Source organism: Ambystoma mexicanum, chromosome 12, assembly GCF_040938575.1.
Source record: "Ambystoma mexicanum isolate Mex_15411 chromosome 12, UKY_AmexF1_1, whole genome shotgun sequence".
Classification (NCBI taxonomy): Eukaryota; Metazoa; Chordata; class Amphibia; order Caudata; family Ambystomatidae; genus Ambystoma; species Ambystoma mexicanum.
In genome coordinates this window covers 87,215,921-87,233,083 of record NC_090936.1, presented here as the reverse complement: position 1 = coordinate 87,233,083, position 17,163 = coordinate 87,215,921, and the positions used below count along the sequence as shown (strand labels likewise).

The 17,163-nt window shown below is 46.4% G+C and overlaps 1 protein-coding gene across 2 annotated transcripts in view; it reads left to right on the top strand.

Moving 5' to 3' along the window:
* Nucleotides 1–17,163, top strand: part of FBXL13 (F-box and leucine rich repeat protein 13) — a 2,326,763-nt gene that overhangs the window by 1,640,190 nt on the left and 669,410 nt on the right. For both annotated transcript variants that reach the window (XM_069628059.1, XM_069628058.1), the window contains exons 14-15: nt 13,920–14,040; nt 14,132–14,294. In XM_069628059.1, the coding sequence (XP_069484160.1) occupies nt 13,920–14,040; nt 14,132–14,294 (284 nt within the window). The remainder of the gene's footprint in view (nt 1–13,919; nt 14,041–14,131; nt 14,295–17,163) is intronic.

Genomic DNA, 17,163 nt, shown 5'->3' with positions numbered 1-17,163 from the left:
CCACCCAACGTAAAACTTGTGGTGCTCGAGGGACCCACTCCTCATGTACGTCATAGTGTTCAGGGTCCAGGTCAACAGGCAGAGGTCTTTCCTCCTCTCCCCTCAAGACATGCTTGAACAGAGAACTATTTCTGTTTACCTCCTTTCCTTCGTTTGATGCCGTTACCATTGTTCCTTTGACAGCAGTTACATGTAACGGCTCCAGTGTGAACCGTGAGTCTGTTTTTCTGGTCATGGTTTGCTGGACCCAAACCTCATCTCCAACTTGGAACTCCTTTGTTTGAGCTTTCCTTCTCTCGTCTGTCTCAATTCTGGCTTTCTCTTTCCGTTCTGCATCTCTTCGGATGACTTCTCAGTCTGGCTCAGGTCGAGTTGTTGGATTGCTGATAACTCTAGTCCTCACTTGGTATCTCATCATGAGTTCAGGCGGGGTTTTGTTTGTGGCATCATGGGGGGTGTTGCGATAGTCCCTCAACATTCGACACAACGCCTGGTGGGTGTCTGATCCCTCAATTTGTTCTCTTTGCATCGTCTTTTTAATTGAGGCCATAAACCTTTCAGCCATCCAGTTGGCTTGCGGCCAGCAAGGCATGATCTTTTGGTGGGTAAACCCCATGTGTTTTGCAAATACCCCAAACTCGAGTCCGCTGAAGGGCGGACCATTGTCTGACTTTATCGTGTCTGGAATCCCCTATTCACGGAGGACCTCATCAAACGTGGCTGCGACGTGGGCGAACGCTGTGGATTTCACCTTCTTTACGATGGGTAATCTGGAGTGCTCGTCAATGAAGAGTAGCACGTATTTACCTGTCTCAAGTAGCCCATAGAAATCTACTGCCACTCTTTCCCATGGGTGTTCTGGAATTTTGGTCAATCTGAGCGGCTTGGGGTTCCGCTTTGGTGGTGCATTGACAAGCCACACAGTTCTTCACCCACCGGTCCACCATATCATCCATGAAGGGGAACCAGACAGAAGGGGAACCAGACATGGCATCTTAATGGCTGTTTAGTGTTGTCAGCCCCTCTATGGCCCTCATGGGCACTCTTGATGATTTCAGATCTCAGTGTTGCTGGAATAACTAGCCGACATCCTTTTAGCAAGATCACTTTGTCCTGGACAGCCAGTTTAGTATGTATAGTGGCAAGTCTTTCCAGCTTGTCTCTGCAGGCTCCCGGGTGTCCTTGCACCGCTCGTCGAAAGTCCTTCCACCTATTGTTTTCTGTCAAGCTTTAGCTAAGGCCATGGAGGGGTCAGCTGCTGACGCGGCGGCAATGGCTTCAATGGAGATGGATAGGGGCAGTGCAGTAGCCATCATGTAACTGACATATTTAGTGTCTCCAGGTCTGGGGACTGGTTTGCCAGTCGGGTGTCTTGACAGGTAGTCAGCAGGGTTATTCTCGCCCCCCCGGTCGATGGATGATCTCGAAATCATACTCCTGTAGGAAAATGCCCCACCGTTCGATCCTTGGTGGCAATTGTGTCCTCGGGTTCCCGAAGAGGGACAACAGGGCCTGATGGTCCGTGATGAGTGTGAACCTTTTTCCGATGACGAAGTTATGAAAATGTTCACAGGCCCAGACGGCGGCCAGGCTTTCTTTCTCTGCCTGTGAGTACGCCGATTCCGGGGGGCCCAGTGCCCTGTTGGCATATGCCACTATGTGCCTTGGATTGGTATCAGGGCCGCTGGTTTGTGCTAGAATGGCTCCTAGGCCGACTTGGCTGGCATCTATGACAATTTCAGCATGCCAGTCGAGATCGAAGTATGCAAGCTTCCGGGCTTCGGCAAGAGCTTGTTTGACCATGTCAAAAGCACTCTGGCAGTTATCCGCCAAGCTCTGTGATGGTGGCAAAATGAGGCATGTATCGGCGCAGTATCCGGCCATCCCCAGGAAGGATCTACATCGGCAGCCTGTTTGGGTGTCTGCAAGTTGAAGATGGTGGAGATCTTGTCTGGATCGGGGGTCATCCCGCCAGCCATCCCGCCAGCCGAGAATATGTGGCCAAAGAACTTAAGCTTGGCTTTGCTGAACCGACATTTTTCTAGGTTTAGAGTGTGGCCTGCAGCTTGCAGCTCTTCAATGGTGAGAGGTTTCTTGAGAAGTTGTTTTTTCAGTGTGGGCGAGAGGCACCCTTCTTTTACTCTTAGGCAAATGGCTTCTTCTAGGGAAAATGCGTGGAATTGGCAGTGTGCCCCTTTTATCTGAAGTCTAGTGATGAATTCATATACAGTTTCATCAATGCGTTGGGTGCATTGGTTGAACATATATCTTTCATAGTCCCTGTTGGGTTCTATGACCAACCTTTTGTTGAGGGCTGTTATCAGCTCTGCGAAATCTGCATTTTCTGATGGTGGGATGGTTTTGATTAGTGTTTTAATTTCGGTACCAGCCGTGTTGATGAACATGCTACGTAGGCATGGGGATGTTTCTTCGCCAGCCGCTGCTATGGAATTATTAAAGTCTTCAAGCCATTCAACCCACCGGGGGCCCTTGTCTGCTTGCAGGGTCATGGAGAATGGTTCAGGCATTCGCCATGCCGTGGCTGTGTACCTTGATGGTGACAACGGAGGCGGTAGGGCTGGCGTGGGCGGCGGGTGCTTCTTGGAGGTCAGGGCTTTCTTAGAATGCTTTGCGCCCTTCTTCTCGGGGCAAACTGTGTGACCTGGGTGACAGGCGTCTCTCACCTGTAGTGCGAACTGCTTGCAGTGAGGTGGCTAGTGGGATGGGCCACCCCTGTTGTGGAAGAAGACTACTCCGCCTTCTTGAGAATTTATAGTGCAGTCGTTGTAGCTGGCAGACTGCCGTGTCATCCAGGGGCTGCAAGTGTACTTTCCTTCAAGCAGCTTATGGGTGAGAGCACTCTGGAGCCTTCTAAGGGACTTTTGGTGGTAAGCCTATTTTTTTTTTTTTTACTTTGGTTTTATTGGTAATTTTTCAGAAAAAGAAACAATGACAACACTGGGAGCAGTATGAATTTCACATTTAGCATCATCATCAAACCCCCGTAGTCTCCTTCCCCCCCCCCTCCCCTCACCCCCTCCCCAACTCCACCCCTCCCCCCAGATCAGTGTCCCTTCCTGAAACCAATTGCAGGAGTCGTCATCAGTACTCATAATTCGGTGCCTTGGAGCTGTGCTATGCGTTCCCTTAAAAGCTGGCTTTGGCGGATCCGCTGTCTCCCGGGCCGTGTGCTACACCATTGTTCTTGAGTGGTTCTCTCTGGGCTCCATCGCCCTCACGCCCCGTGTTGTTCACATAATGTCAGTGAGCCTCCCACCCCCATGCCTGGTAAACCCCGTACCAATTTGCCTGGAAGGTGCTCGATTCATTGTTTACCATGGCCGCCAGTTTGTCCATGAGGAATATGTTCTTCAGTTTTTTTAGCCAGTCTTCCTTAGAGGGGGTCTCCGGACTTTTCCACCTTTGCGCTAGGGCCACCCTTCCTGCTCGCAACATGGTCTCCCACATTCTAGGGTACCTATATATTTCCGCCTCCTCCGGTGGGAGGCCCAACAACATCGTCAGTGGATTGAGTGGGAGTAGTTCCTCGGTGACCTCCGCCATCCATCCCCGTACCTTCTCCCAGAACCCCTGTACCCTAGGGCAGAACCACCACATGTGACCCCTCGTCCCCACTTGGCCGCATCCTCTTGGGCATCTGGGGGACACCCCCGAGAACATCTTGGATAACTTTAATGGGTCTCTGTGCCATCCCTGTAAAATCTTGTGGTAAGCCTATTTTTCAGGGTGTTTCGCTGTTCAAGCGAGACCTCGAGGTGGGCGTGTCTTGATGCAGTCCTCCGATGCTCCGTGCGAGGACCGGAGCGAAGTGGGAGAATGTAGGAGGAGTGGCGGGCTCTGGGAACTGAGCCGGCCAGGATACGTAGTAGGATCACTACACTGACTTTGCAGACCACAGTGCTCTGTTCCGGTGCCACGTCTCAGCAGGATCGCTGACAGGTACGTACTGGATAGCAGGATTGCTGGAGATGGAGGGCCGGACTGGCCCAGACGTGCAGTGGGATCAATCGCACGAGGAAGGGAAGCGTGGCCGTGGGGCCGGCTTGGACGACCCAGCGGGATCGCTGGAGCGGGTCTTGAGTGCAAAGCAGGATTGCTGGCACGTAGAAAGCAGGACGCTGGTGCGCGGAAAGCTTCCTCGTCACCAAATGTTAGCCTTCAGGCTACTCGTAATAATGGACGCACACCAGCACTTGTAAAACACGTCTTCTTTATTTTCAAATCAAACAGGAACTACCTCTCCTCCTCCCTCGTCAGATCCGTTTATGACACCCTCTGGGCGAATCAATGTTAAAGCGGCTGTCCCTAACAACAAACACAAACAGGGCTCACAATCCAGAGGCATTATGCTTTTGAATTTGGCGTGAGGGAGTTTAGAAATGGCTGCAATGCCAGCCACATCCAAACGTCCCTGGCGCCAAATCGGTAGCGCCAGAAAGGCTTCTGCGCCAAAATGGCTCTACCAACCTGGATGCCGTGCCAAAGCGGTCTCGCCAAAACGGCCCACGCCATAACAGTTTTAGTTCATATGTTGTGCTTCCGGTTCTCAGAAGCTCAAACTGTCAACAGCCAAGTTGAACTGTCTCAAGTTGACACTCTTGGCATGCTACTTAAACCATGCATTTTTACCCCATTAAGTGCCAAGGACGGGTATGCTCGTCCTTTTTGCAAAGACTTGCATAATAGTCTGGCACTTATGACACCAATAGTCGTTTTTTATTTTTTATTTAAAGGCAATGTCCATTTGACAGGTACCCTTTTCCCTAGGATGTTAAAAGTGCATTATTTTTTTTTACATTCGTTTTCATTTTACTTTATTTCTTATGTTTACAGTTTCAAATAAACTTTAACAAAGTGTTTACATGCTTCTAAAATATATGTTACAAAACATACCTAATATACACTTAGATATACATCTTCAATTCATATTGCATACAATATTTTCCTGCATAGTAATTAAAATAGTACATTCTTCATGTAATTAGGATTAAAATTAGCGTAAAATTCATACATATATGTTTTCACCCAAAAGAATTATGGATTCATATCACCATCCTGGTATGTGGCGAAGATTGTTTCTATCTTTCAAAAGAGGGACCCTGGTATACCTGTCAACTAATGACCAATTTCACTATTGGATGCCGGTAGTTAAAAATTAGAGCAGGTATTCAGGCTCACTTTGATCCTAAATAAATATGTGGACATCAACTGCAGAAATATTCATCTACTTTTTGTGGATTTAAAAGCCGACTTTGCTAGCATACCGGGATCTGAACTCTGGCTAACCCTATCTTTAACATGAAGATATGCTGGCCCAGGGTGTGGTGGGTAATAAGTCGGGAAAGTACTAAAACCTTCCTAGTTAATAAGGGTGTAAAATAGGGCTGCATATCTCCCCCCCCTTCTCTTTAATCTATTCCTTGATGGGTTTGATTAATATGACAATAAATACATCAGCCGTTATCAGTCGAGGTGGCGAGAATGGTTAGCATTTTGTTCTTTGCTGACGACATTGTAATTATGTCTCGCACCTTAACATGCCTTTTAAAATTGACAACTAACTTAAATTCTGCAAAAACCTAGGATTAGAAATGAATCCCCTCACTTCGATTATCTTGTAGTTAGGATCTCTTTGAGATGGAACATGAACTGAACACACCAACAAAACAAACATGTCACTTGGCAGAAAGTGCAATGGCATATTGAGCTTCTCAAAATCCTTTGGTAAAAACCTACTTATCCAAGCATTGGAAATGTTTAGCGCTCAAGCGCTATTGACAGCCCTTTACAGAGCAGGGTTATGCCAATCCCCCCCACCTCCTCCCGCTCTATCCGTGGAAGAAAGCAGCAATTTTCAAAAAATATTACTCTAGATTCCAAAAACAACACCCAATATTCCATTGCACATGGAACTTGGTTTGGCATGCATTTTTGACCAATTAACAATAAGACGTGCTATTTTGGGTCCGCGGTTGGTCCTGTCATTTACTCATAAACTATAGAATAGCCCTTAAAGGTGTCCTATCATACTAGAATGTTCTCTCCCTAAAATGGTTCAGGCATATTAAAATGTATTTGCATCTACTTGATCGACCTGATATGTGGTAGGGTATTACCCAAATTGGTCGTTTACAATTGTTTGAATGAACAATTGACTGAATTTAAAGTGTCACAATTGACCTTTTCACAATTGACCGAATATATATATATATATATATATTTCTGAGGCTTGTGGAATCTGCTTAGATCACATGCTGTGCATAGGCCGACATCTAGTGGAAGCTGCGGAGTATTACAGTTTGTTTTTCGAAAGTCGAAAATGGGCGTCGACACAGGCGTGCCAGTAATACTATCCCTAGTGTGACGTCCACTGTACCCAAGATCCCTCACGCGTGTAGGATCCTCAGATTGTTTTTTTCCGCCATACTGGTCGGAAGCATCTTGCGGAGTTCCCTGGCCTTAGCCATACTTTTGCTGTTATTATAATTTTAATTCTTATTCATTCCCTTCCCCACCCCAACGTCGACCCTCAACCTCGACGACGGCTGGAGAAGTCATCGACCGTCGACTGCTGCACGACGGATCTGGGCCTCGGTAGGCCGCTGGCCTCGGCCCGGGCCTAGTAGGCCGCTGGCCTCGGCCCTTACAAGTAGGGAGAGTGGGGGGTGGTACATACTCTTCACTCTTGATATATAGTTACATTTATATATATTCCTACACTTAGCAGCCCGCTGCCTTAAGGTGCGTATGGAGGGTACCCCTTTTCAATTCTGCCCCAAGTGCAATCGCAAATACCCTTGGGTCGACAGGCACGCCACGTGCAATCTCTGCTTGCCGAGGGATCACCCCGAAGCGAACTGCAGAGCGTGTAGTAGGTTTAAACCTAAGACACTTAAGGACCGTTCGACAAAGCGTTGGGCCCACCACGCCAGGCAGGAGGCCATGGCAGCGGAGGGCGCCTTCAGCGATGGCAGCGACGCCGTACTTTCGGACGGCGAGGGCATTACGGCGTCGAAAGACAGCCGACGAGCGCAGGTCCCCGACCTCGGAAGGTCGTCCGGCAGGGCGGCTATGGGGAAGACCCCCGGCGACGCAAGCGCTACACACCTAACACACACTAAACACACTAAGACCAACCGGACCTCGACGACGTCGACTTCCCGGAAAGAGGCACAAAAAGAACGGTCCGACTCGGTGTCCTCTGGGCGCTCTCGATCGAGATCGCCTCACGACGCAAGGCAATCATCCACTCTTGCCAAGAGTGCCTCGCTACACACACTAACGGAAGTTCGATCGTCGGGAGACGAAGACGACTTCCACCCCCAGGCCGCGCTCCAAGATACCGAGACCGCGGTTAACATCAGTGAGGCCCCACGCCCGAAGCACACAGATACCTCTCCAGACCCTCGACGCCAGGCGTCGAAAGTCTCTGGGGCCCCCAAGGGACAGGGAAAACATTTTTCCACGCACGGAGAAGGGGGGAAACAGCGGAAAGCACAGCCTTCCACCCCTGTAAAGCCTAAGCAGACAAGCAAACACAAGTCTACCCTTGAAAATAAATCACCTGCTAAAGTAATACCCTGTTCCAGGGAATGGTCCAGTGAGGACATAGACAGGGTTATGTCTAGGATGTCTTCCTTGGCTGATTTTTATGATAAGAACCCAGAACACTTTCTTTCATATAACCCTCAAGGGGCCACACCCTCAGGCTCCTCCGATCCTATCCCGCTAAGTAAAGAGCCCCGGGTCGAAAGACCTGAACCCTTCAAGGTTCAGCCTTACTCCACTCCATATTCTACTCCACTCCCCAGTTATCAGGGACAAGTTTTCCCTGAAGAGGACCAGGAGTTTGCATTTATGGAAGAACAAACCGGGACAGATTACTATGCAGAGGATGAGGACCTGGAGGAGGGAGAAGATGAGCAGGAAATTTACAGAGTAGATTCCCCAGTACAAAGCGAAGCCCCAGTTACTGACTCTCCAGTTGATAACCAGCCCCTCCTTAACGAGGTTCTCGCTCGAGCAGCGGAACACTTCCACATCGACACCCACGGTGTACAGGAGGAAAGGGACTTCGCGGAGGAGTTTGTAGGAGAGAGAAGACCGGTCGCTCAGACCATCCCTATCCTCAAATCCATCCAACGAAGAATAGATCCTTCCCTGGTGAATCCTAACCTCACCAGAGCTGTCAACCCCAGAATTGAAAAGATTTTCCGGGCAGCCCAGTCTGACCCTCTGTATATAAAGGGACATCTTAAACCAGATTCCCTAGTGGTGACCAACACTAGAAAGAGGGCTGGCACGCCCTTATCTTCATCAGAAGCTCCTCCCGACAAGGAGAGCAAAAAACTTTACGGGTTTGGCAGAAAGGTAGCCTCAACGTCCGCCTACCAAGCAAGGATTGCGAATTCCACCACCCTGTTGGCTAGTTACAATTGCCATCAATGGGAAGAAGTCGCGGCGCTCATTGCCTCTGCTCCAGAACCGCTAAAGGGCCAGCTGGCTCGGATCTCGGCAGAGGGGAGAGCCGTGTCTGGTTGCATTTTAAAAGCAACTTTCGACGCCGCTGACAACGCAGGGAGATTGATAGCAGAAGGTACTGTTATCAAGAGACATGCGTGGTTACGGCAGTCGGGATTCAAGACAGAAACCCAGGCTTCTTTAATAGACAAGCCAGTGGAACCCGACCTATTGTTTGGGAAAGCGGTCGAAGACGCACTTAAAAATGCCAAAGATGAATATGAGACTCTCAAATCCCTTGGCCAGCTTACCAACAAACCCCCTAACCAGAGGGGGAACAATAATTTTCGTCGCCCACGCGGCCAAAATTCACAAAGAGGCAACTATGCCCAGGGACAAGGTACACAATGGAATAACAACCAGCAGTCTACCCAGAGTTACGGCAGGGGTAACAAGAGAGGTCGTGGAAGAGGCAGAGGCAGCCCCAACAAGGGCGGGGGCACGCCTCCACCAAAACAGTGACGCTCAGTTCAGGGTCCCTTGCCACGCAACCCCAGTAGGGGGACGCATTTCCACCTTCACCCAGGCTTGGGAAGGGATCACCTCAGACAGATGGGTGCTGTCAACAGTATCCGCAGGATATTGTATAGAACTACTGCAGCGTCCCCGGAATCATCCTCCACGACAAAGAGTGCACTCCCTAGAACATCAAAGGATCCTTCTCGAGGAGATCGCCATTCTGCTAGAAAAGGACGCGATAGAGCTCGTCCCAGGACACCAGGTAAACAAGGGTATCTATTCAACTTACTTCCTTGTGCCAAAGAAAGATTTGACAATGCGCCCAGTATTGGACTTACGGCCTGCCAACAAATATGTCAAGCCCCAAAAATTCCGTATGACCACGCTACAAGAGGTAATCCCCCTCCTAAAAAAGGGGGATTACATGGCAACCTTGGATATGAAAGATGCTTATTTTCATATTTCCATGCTCCCAGCGCACAAAAAGTACTTGCGCTTCAAGGTGGACAGTCGCCACTACCAATTCAAGGTACTGCCCTTCGGGATAGCTTCAGCACCAAGGGTATTCACCAAGGTACTGGCGGTGGCGGCTGCACACCTACGCAGGGAAGCAATCCCGGTGTACCCTTATCTGGACGACTGGCTCATAACGGGGGAAACCCCAGGAATTTGCAGGTCAAACATTCAGAGGACTATCGACCTCCTCCACGAATTAGGCTTCTCCATCAACGAGAAAAAGTCAAGTCTGGTGCCAAGCACCTCAAAACAGTTTCTAGGAGCTATCCTAGATACTCAGAAAGGATTGACCTTCCCTTCGGAAGAGAGAATTCGGAATATACTTCTGCAAATTCCGCATTATCAGTCAGGTCAACAGATAACAGTACGCAAAGCTATGCGGTTACTGGGCATGATGGCGTCATGCATTTACCTGGTCCCCCACGCGCGTCTGCGCATGCGTCCCATGCAGGAATGGTTGGCGAAACAGTGGTCTCAGGCAAGTGGTCATTGGGACGATCTAGTGGTCGTTTCGCCAACACTCGTACAGAGCCTACACTGGTGGACAAGAGAGAATCTCGCAAAGGGGAAACCCTTTTACGATCCCGAAGTACAAGCCGTGGTGACTACAGATGCATGCCTGACTGGGTGGGGAGCTCACCATCTCCACCACACAGCTCAGAGTCTCTGGTCTCACTCAGTAGCCAAGAACCACATCAATCTGCTAGAGCTTCTGGCAGTATTCCGAGCGCTAGGGCGTTCGAGCCCCATCTACTGAACTTGTCGGTGCAGATCAGGACGGACAGCACGACAGCCATGTTCTATCTGAACAAGCAAGGGGGGACTCGTTCGCCAAATCTGTCCAAGCTTGCCCAGAAAATATGGATATGGGCACTCAGACGGAACATCTTCCTGTCATCGCAACATGTTCCAGGGGAGCTCAATTCCCTAGCGGATGCTCTAAGCAGAAACTCCCTCCCGGAAGAACACGAATGGGTCCTTCACAGAGACGTAGTAGAAGATCTCTTCTCTCAGTGGGGTTTCCCCACTATAGACCTATTCGCCACAAGCGAAAACAAACAATGCCCAGGATTTGCATCCAGGTTCCCCCAGCCGGACTCCCAAGGGAATGCCCTGTGGATGAACTGGTCAGGGATGTTTGCGTACGCTTTTCCACCAACTCCTCTCATCAGGAAGGTGGTGTACAAGATGAACAAGGAATCTATGACGCTCATCCTAGTTGCTCCCATGTGGGCGAGACAACCATGGTTTCCACACCTACGCAGGATGGCGGTGTGCGAACCCATCAGACTCCCAGCCTGGTACAACCTACTGTCCCAGCAACAGGGTCAAACAGTGCATCAGGAACCCAACTCTATGAACCTAGCAGCATGGCTCCTGAAGTCATAGAGTTTGGACATCTCAAATTACCACAGAGGTGTATGGACATTCTAAAGGAGTCCAGGAAACCAAATACAAGGCACTGTTACTTTGATAAGTGGAAAAGATTCGTTATCTGGTGCCAGAATAAACAAATCAACCCGGTTGATTGCACTCCTTCCAACGTTGTGACATACATGCTCCACCTTCTTAGTAGCCATTACCTCCATAAGAAGGGTCAGTGAAATTCAGGCTCTGTCAGTGCAGGATCCTTTCTTTACTATCCACAAGGACAAACTGGTTTTACGCACACACCCTAGGTTCTCACCTAAATTCATATCCAAGTTCCATGTAAACCAGTCCATCGAGCTTCCGGCTTTCTTCCAGAACCCGCAAAGCTCGGCTGAGGTGAAACTACACACCCTAGATGTGCGTAGGGCGGTCCTATACTATGTAAATAAAACCAGACCGCTAAGGAAAACAGATCAACTGTTTGTCTCCGTAGCTACAGGCAGAGAGGGGGATCGCGTCTCTAAGGGCGCTATCTCGAAGTGGATTATCAACTGTATACAGCTGTGTTACTCTCTTTCTGACAAGACTCTGCCTTTTACGCCAAGGGCCCACTCTACTAGAGGCATTGGTGCCACTCTGGCTTTCATTGCAAATGTTCCCCTCGACACCATTTGCAAAGCGGCTACTTGGAGCTCTATTCACACTTTTACTCAGCATTACTGCATTGACACTCATTCCAAGACAGATACACAAGTGGGACAAGCGGTTCTAAGACACCTGTTTGCTCATGACCCTTCTCACATCCCACCTCCTTCTTCTGGTACTGCTCGCTAATCTATGCACAGCATGTGATCTAAGCAGATTCCACAAGCCTCAGAAGGGATACATTACTCACCGTAATCGTATTTCTGATGCTTGTATCTGCTTAGATTCACATGCGACCCACCCTTCCTCCCCTCCGAGAGAAGGCGCATGATTGCTTGTAGTCTTACCTTTTCTGTCTATCTGCTTGGATTATCTGTACTCACGCTACTCCTCATGCTTCCTCATGTCAGAAAAAATACAATCTGAGGATCCTACACGCGTGAGGGATCTTGGGTACAGTGGACGTCACACTAGGGATAGTATTACTGGCACGCCTGTGTCGACGCCCATTTTCGACTTTCGAAAAACAAACTGTAATACTCCGCAGCTTCCACTAGATGTCGGCCTATGCACAGCATGTGAATCTAAGCAGATACAAGCATCAGAAATACGATTACGGTGAGTAATGTATCCCATATGGGTTTTGGGGGGTTTGGCGTTGGGTGGGGGGTTGTGGGGGGATTTCCCCCCACATATATGGTACAATTGACCTTCACAATTCGGTCAATTGTGAAAAGGTCAATTGTCATTCGAGCAGTTGTAAAACGATCAATTCGTATACAACCATGTGGTAGTACCCAAAGGGCATCAATGGCAGTAGTAGGCCAACTGATTGATGCACACACAGATTTTGTGATGGGCCAATGCATAGCTAAGTGTCTGCATCTAACAATGGCCTACTCTTATTTGTTGACCAAGTACAATTATTGCCTCAAACTCTACCTGGGTCTGATTGAAAATCAATACCAGAGATCCTTGTCCCTAAACGCGCAGTTAGATAGTTTACCGATAGCCACAGTCTATGCAAGATGGAATAACAACAATGTAGACACATGTCCTTTCTTCCTGGATGAAGCTGAGTCCCTGCTGATATTAGAAACTGAAATGTAAAAACCTGTTTAGCTAACCGAGGCATCCAATCATTGAGGGTGGCAGAAGGACTTTGCAAAGGGGCAAGCACGTTGGTAATTTATGCTGACTCGTATTATTTGATAAAGGCTTGGAGAAGAAGGGAGAGGACTGTAACTATTACCACCTAATAATCGTTTTGCAAGAGTGGCAGAGTCACCCTGAAGCCTGCAAATAAACACCAGGTTCTATGCATGTGCACCAGAATGTATTTTGACTGAACTGTGTACCAGTGCTTATGGTTCTAAATTAACTACTGGAGTCTTAAATGTATATATTTTAATTGAGTTTATAATAGAACTATATGACGCATTATGTATTCTTCAAGGATTTGTCCATTGCTTTTGAGTCCTATGCCTCTGTTTTTATGTATATAGTTCTATACTTCGTGGCCACCCAATAGTCGCACCCAAAAGTTCTCTTTGCCTAGGCCTTCTTCCCTAATCAGTTTTCCTTACTTAATTTTCATAGTCACATCACACCACAACAACGAAACAAACCACACATTGGCCCTCATTACTAGTGAACCGGGTCCGGAATAAAGTGCTTTTAACAACGTATATCGACACCTTTTCCAGACAAGGCCATTCGGAGTCTGCGGATTGGGCTGTGAACTACCTGCAGGCCTGAACTGCCGGTAGTTCAGGCCCCTACCGGCAGATTTTTCACTGAAGCACCAGCCCTGTTACTAACGACGCAGGTGCTTCAGTGTTCCCATTCCCATGGAGTCCTATGGGACCCGCAGGAACAGGAACTTATCGTTCCGTCACTGCACGTAATAACCCAGTATTACCGGGACATGGGGCGGCGGGAACGGCAATCTCGTAATGAGGGCCATGGTCTCACCCAACATCTCATGGCGGCTACCAACTGAAAAACACACCTACGCTCGGTGAACGGTGTCACTGAACTGAAGCTGTAAACAGCACATCACAGCTCTCTTGCTCTTTTTTTCCTGCTCACTCCTATTAACTTACCCGCATTCCTCTTTGCTTTACAAATCTGCCAAAACTCCAAGAGACCAGGCAGGTGTCAACAGTGCGTGGTATAAGAACCTTTAACATAAAATAACATAGTAGTCTTGAGGTTGCTAGAGCACTTGACTGGAAATTGAAAGGCAATTTCTGATAATCTGCTCTTATCCCTCACCCCTCTTGCCAAATTAGTACCATATACAGAACACATTTTAGTCCATGGAATCTTCTGAAACTGTTTTTGTTTATATATGTATAAAGTTATCTTTTGCTCTGTTTTCAAAGGTTTTATTGGAGAAATGCCAGCAGATTGTATCAATTTCACTCCTTGGCTCACCGCATCTTTCTGATGCTGCTTTTAAAGCAATTTTCCAAAGCCGGAAACTTTCCAAGATCAGAATTGAAGGTTGGCGTCATTTCGTTAACAGTTTTTCCGATCCACTTTCATTTTTCATTGGGTCCATGTGATATTTTAATAATGACTTGTATTTCTGCAGGGAATAATAGGATTACAGATGCAAGTTTCAAATTGCTCAGCAAACATTGCCCAAATCTCAGTCACATGTACATGGCCGACTGCCAGAAAATAACAGATAACAGCCTCAAAGCAATGTCCTCTATGAAGTACATACTGATACTCAATGTAGCTGATTGCATCAGGTAAATTGTTCATTGCTCTTTATATGATTTTATTTTTCCCCAGTTGTAAGGTTGGACTGTGCTTTAAAGCAACAATTTATGGATTAAAAGCGTGCATGACTGCAAGAGTGATTTAAACTGTATATCTTGTACACGGCTAATATGTAATCTTTTGTTACAGTTCATTTTAAAACACACTGGATACCACATATTCAAGATAAATATGTAACTTGTTCATTAGATGCTGATGCACTATTATTATTATTTATTATTTTGTTGAGGGCATATTTTCTAAGATATAGGGCACTAAAGTATAGTTTGTTTTGGTTTTTTAACTGGTTATATCAGAAGATTCTTTCGGGGTTGACGGGTCCTCCTGCTCTAGGTTACAGCCTTATTGCTTTCATTTTAGACGTATACAAATATTCTGACAAAATAAGAGTAAGCAAAACTCCTCATTATAAAATAAGCAATATTCTGAAAAAATATATCGATATAACACATAACGAAAATATAAGAAAGTATACAGTACAGTGTCTAAGCATTACAGCAACTGGATGTGTCATCAGCAAAACTCTAATTGTTAAATTAGTGAAGACCATACTGTAACGTTCCCCACAATAACAGGGATTGATATCTATAACAATGGGAGATGCTTAATTCATTGCAGTCTATGAAATACATAGATGTTCACGATCCTTAACATATTGATTAAGTGAGTTACATAGTTTGACAAACGTGGCATTATTATTCAACAACAAATCTGAAATACTTGCAATTGAAAGCATTTCCCACACTTTTAGGCACCAGTTAGTAACAGCTGGCCCTTTAGGGTTCTTCCAAACTAAAGACACATTTATTCTGGATGAAGATAGCAAATGGGTACTAAGAAGAGCTATATTATCCAACATTGGGTAGAAACCATCTTCATCATAGCCCCTCAATATTATCATTAGGGAATCACAGTGGAGTGCAATGCCCAGAAAGTTCTTAATTTGTGGAAGGATTTCCTTCCAGTACATCTCAATACACAGACATCCCCACCATTGATGACTCATATCCCTGATGTGGCTGCACCCTCTCCCACAGTATTTTGATACATTAGGATAGATCCTATACAGCTTAAAGGAAGTGTTATACCAATGAAAGCCTGTTACAACAGCACATTCTTTCATGGTAGCACACTTCAAGCTTTTCGTTGTCCGTTTCCAAATATGGAACCAGGACTCGTTTTAGGATTGGGGCCCCATGCTCCCATTCCCAAGAACTGATGTATGGCAAAATATCGACTGAATCAGACAGGTTCAATAGTTGGTAGCATCTCGAGATGTTCCTTTACGAGGTTCCTTCTGAAGTCATAGTTTCCAATCCCTTTGGAGATCTGTTTTCAATCTTGCCTACTTCTCTATTGGATAACCGGAGGTGCAGTTGTGCATACAGAAAACATTTTGATTTAGCATTCCAAAAACGTTAGCAGTAACGGTCCCAGGGTGAACTCTGCGTTTTGTGTAATCTGGGTGAGTGGACTAAAGTCCTGTTTCATGCCTAATCATTTACAGCCTTTGTTCCCAGAATCGAAATTTCTTTTCGTAGATGGAAGAAATGACAAAAGCAGGCTTTGTGATCCTTTGTTAATAAACAGTAAATGGGAGATATGAATACTATCAACACCCTGTATTACCACCAGTACTCCATATAAGATTTTGATTTGGGAGTATTTTACTGCCTATTTATAAACTTTAAGAGTAAATGTGATTTCATAGTGTAAAAATGAGTTTTCTCCTTTGCAAGAGAGTAAAATGTATGTGACATCCAGCCGACCTGTGCACAAACTGTATGGAAAGCATTACCATGCAGCAGCTTTCGGCATTGTGACAGGATTCCCCTTTCATTATTTCTCTAACGTCTGGCCATTGGATCTCGCATGTATATATTTAAATGTTGAAAACACAAAAACCTAGCCAATTACATAGTAAATCAAACATTAATTGTATGTGTGTTTTGAGGTTCAATAGCAGAATTATCTTTTCATGTTTAATGAAAGGTCTAATTTCCTGAAATTATTACGACCTAATGGTATGCCAATGTTATGATAACAACAGTGCAGAGTGGCAAGGACTCCATGCTAAATTCTATACCTAATCTCTTGGTCAAATTGTTATTAATATAGCGCTTTTGGCAAAGCGCTGTACATAGAACATATTTATCACAGGTATCACCAAACCGAAGTTGGTAATCCTTTATCGACCTCATAATGATGAAAGGCTGACTTGGCCTGCTTGGATTCGAACCTACAATGTACAGATCACTCACAGATTGCAGCAACGAGTGCTCAACCGGCTGAGCTATCTTATTGGCTAACATCCTTCAGAGGTCAGTAAACTGAGTATCGGCTGAGGTATAATAATCACAGTGTCTGGATGTTGGACGAACCATGCATGAAGCGCTACATCAAGTTAAATGCCTATCTGGATTGTCACAGGGACAGGTTTTGCTGAGTTTCTATTTCAATTACAAATGTAACTTTCGTTTGTTTGTTTTTGAACAGCGCTTGCACTTCCTGGAGAGTCAGGTTTTGGATGTTTTAATTGCAGTCTTGAAGATTTGAGAGGCTATTACTCCTGTGATTGGTCTAATGAATATCACTCTTGAGCAAAGACTCTGCAGCCACTGACCATTTATAGTAATGTACCCATTGACTGCAAGGTTGAATGGATGTAAACTAGACCATGCATACTCATCATTTTACACACACACTGTTTTTATACTTGGAGTGAAAGTTAAATTATAAGTGTAAAAATGATCTGCCTCCACTTGTTTATGCATACAGCACAGGAACTCTGAAAGATAACATTGTGCAATACTGGTTTGTTTTTACTGGCGGGGGGGA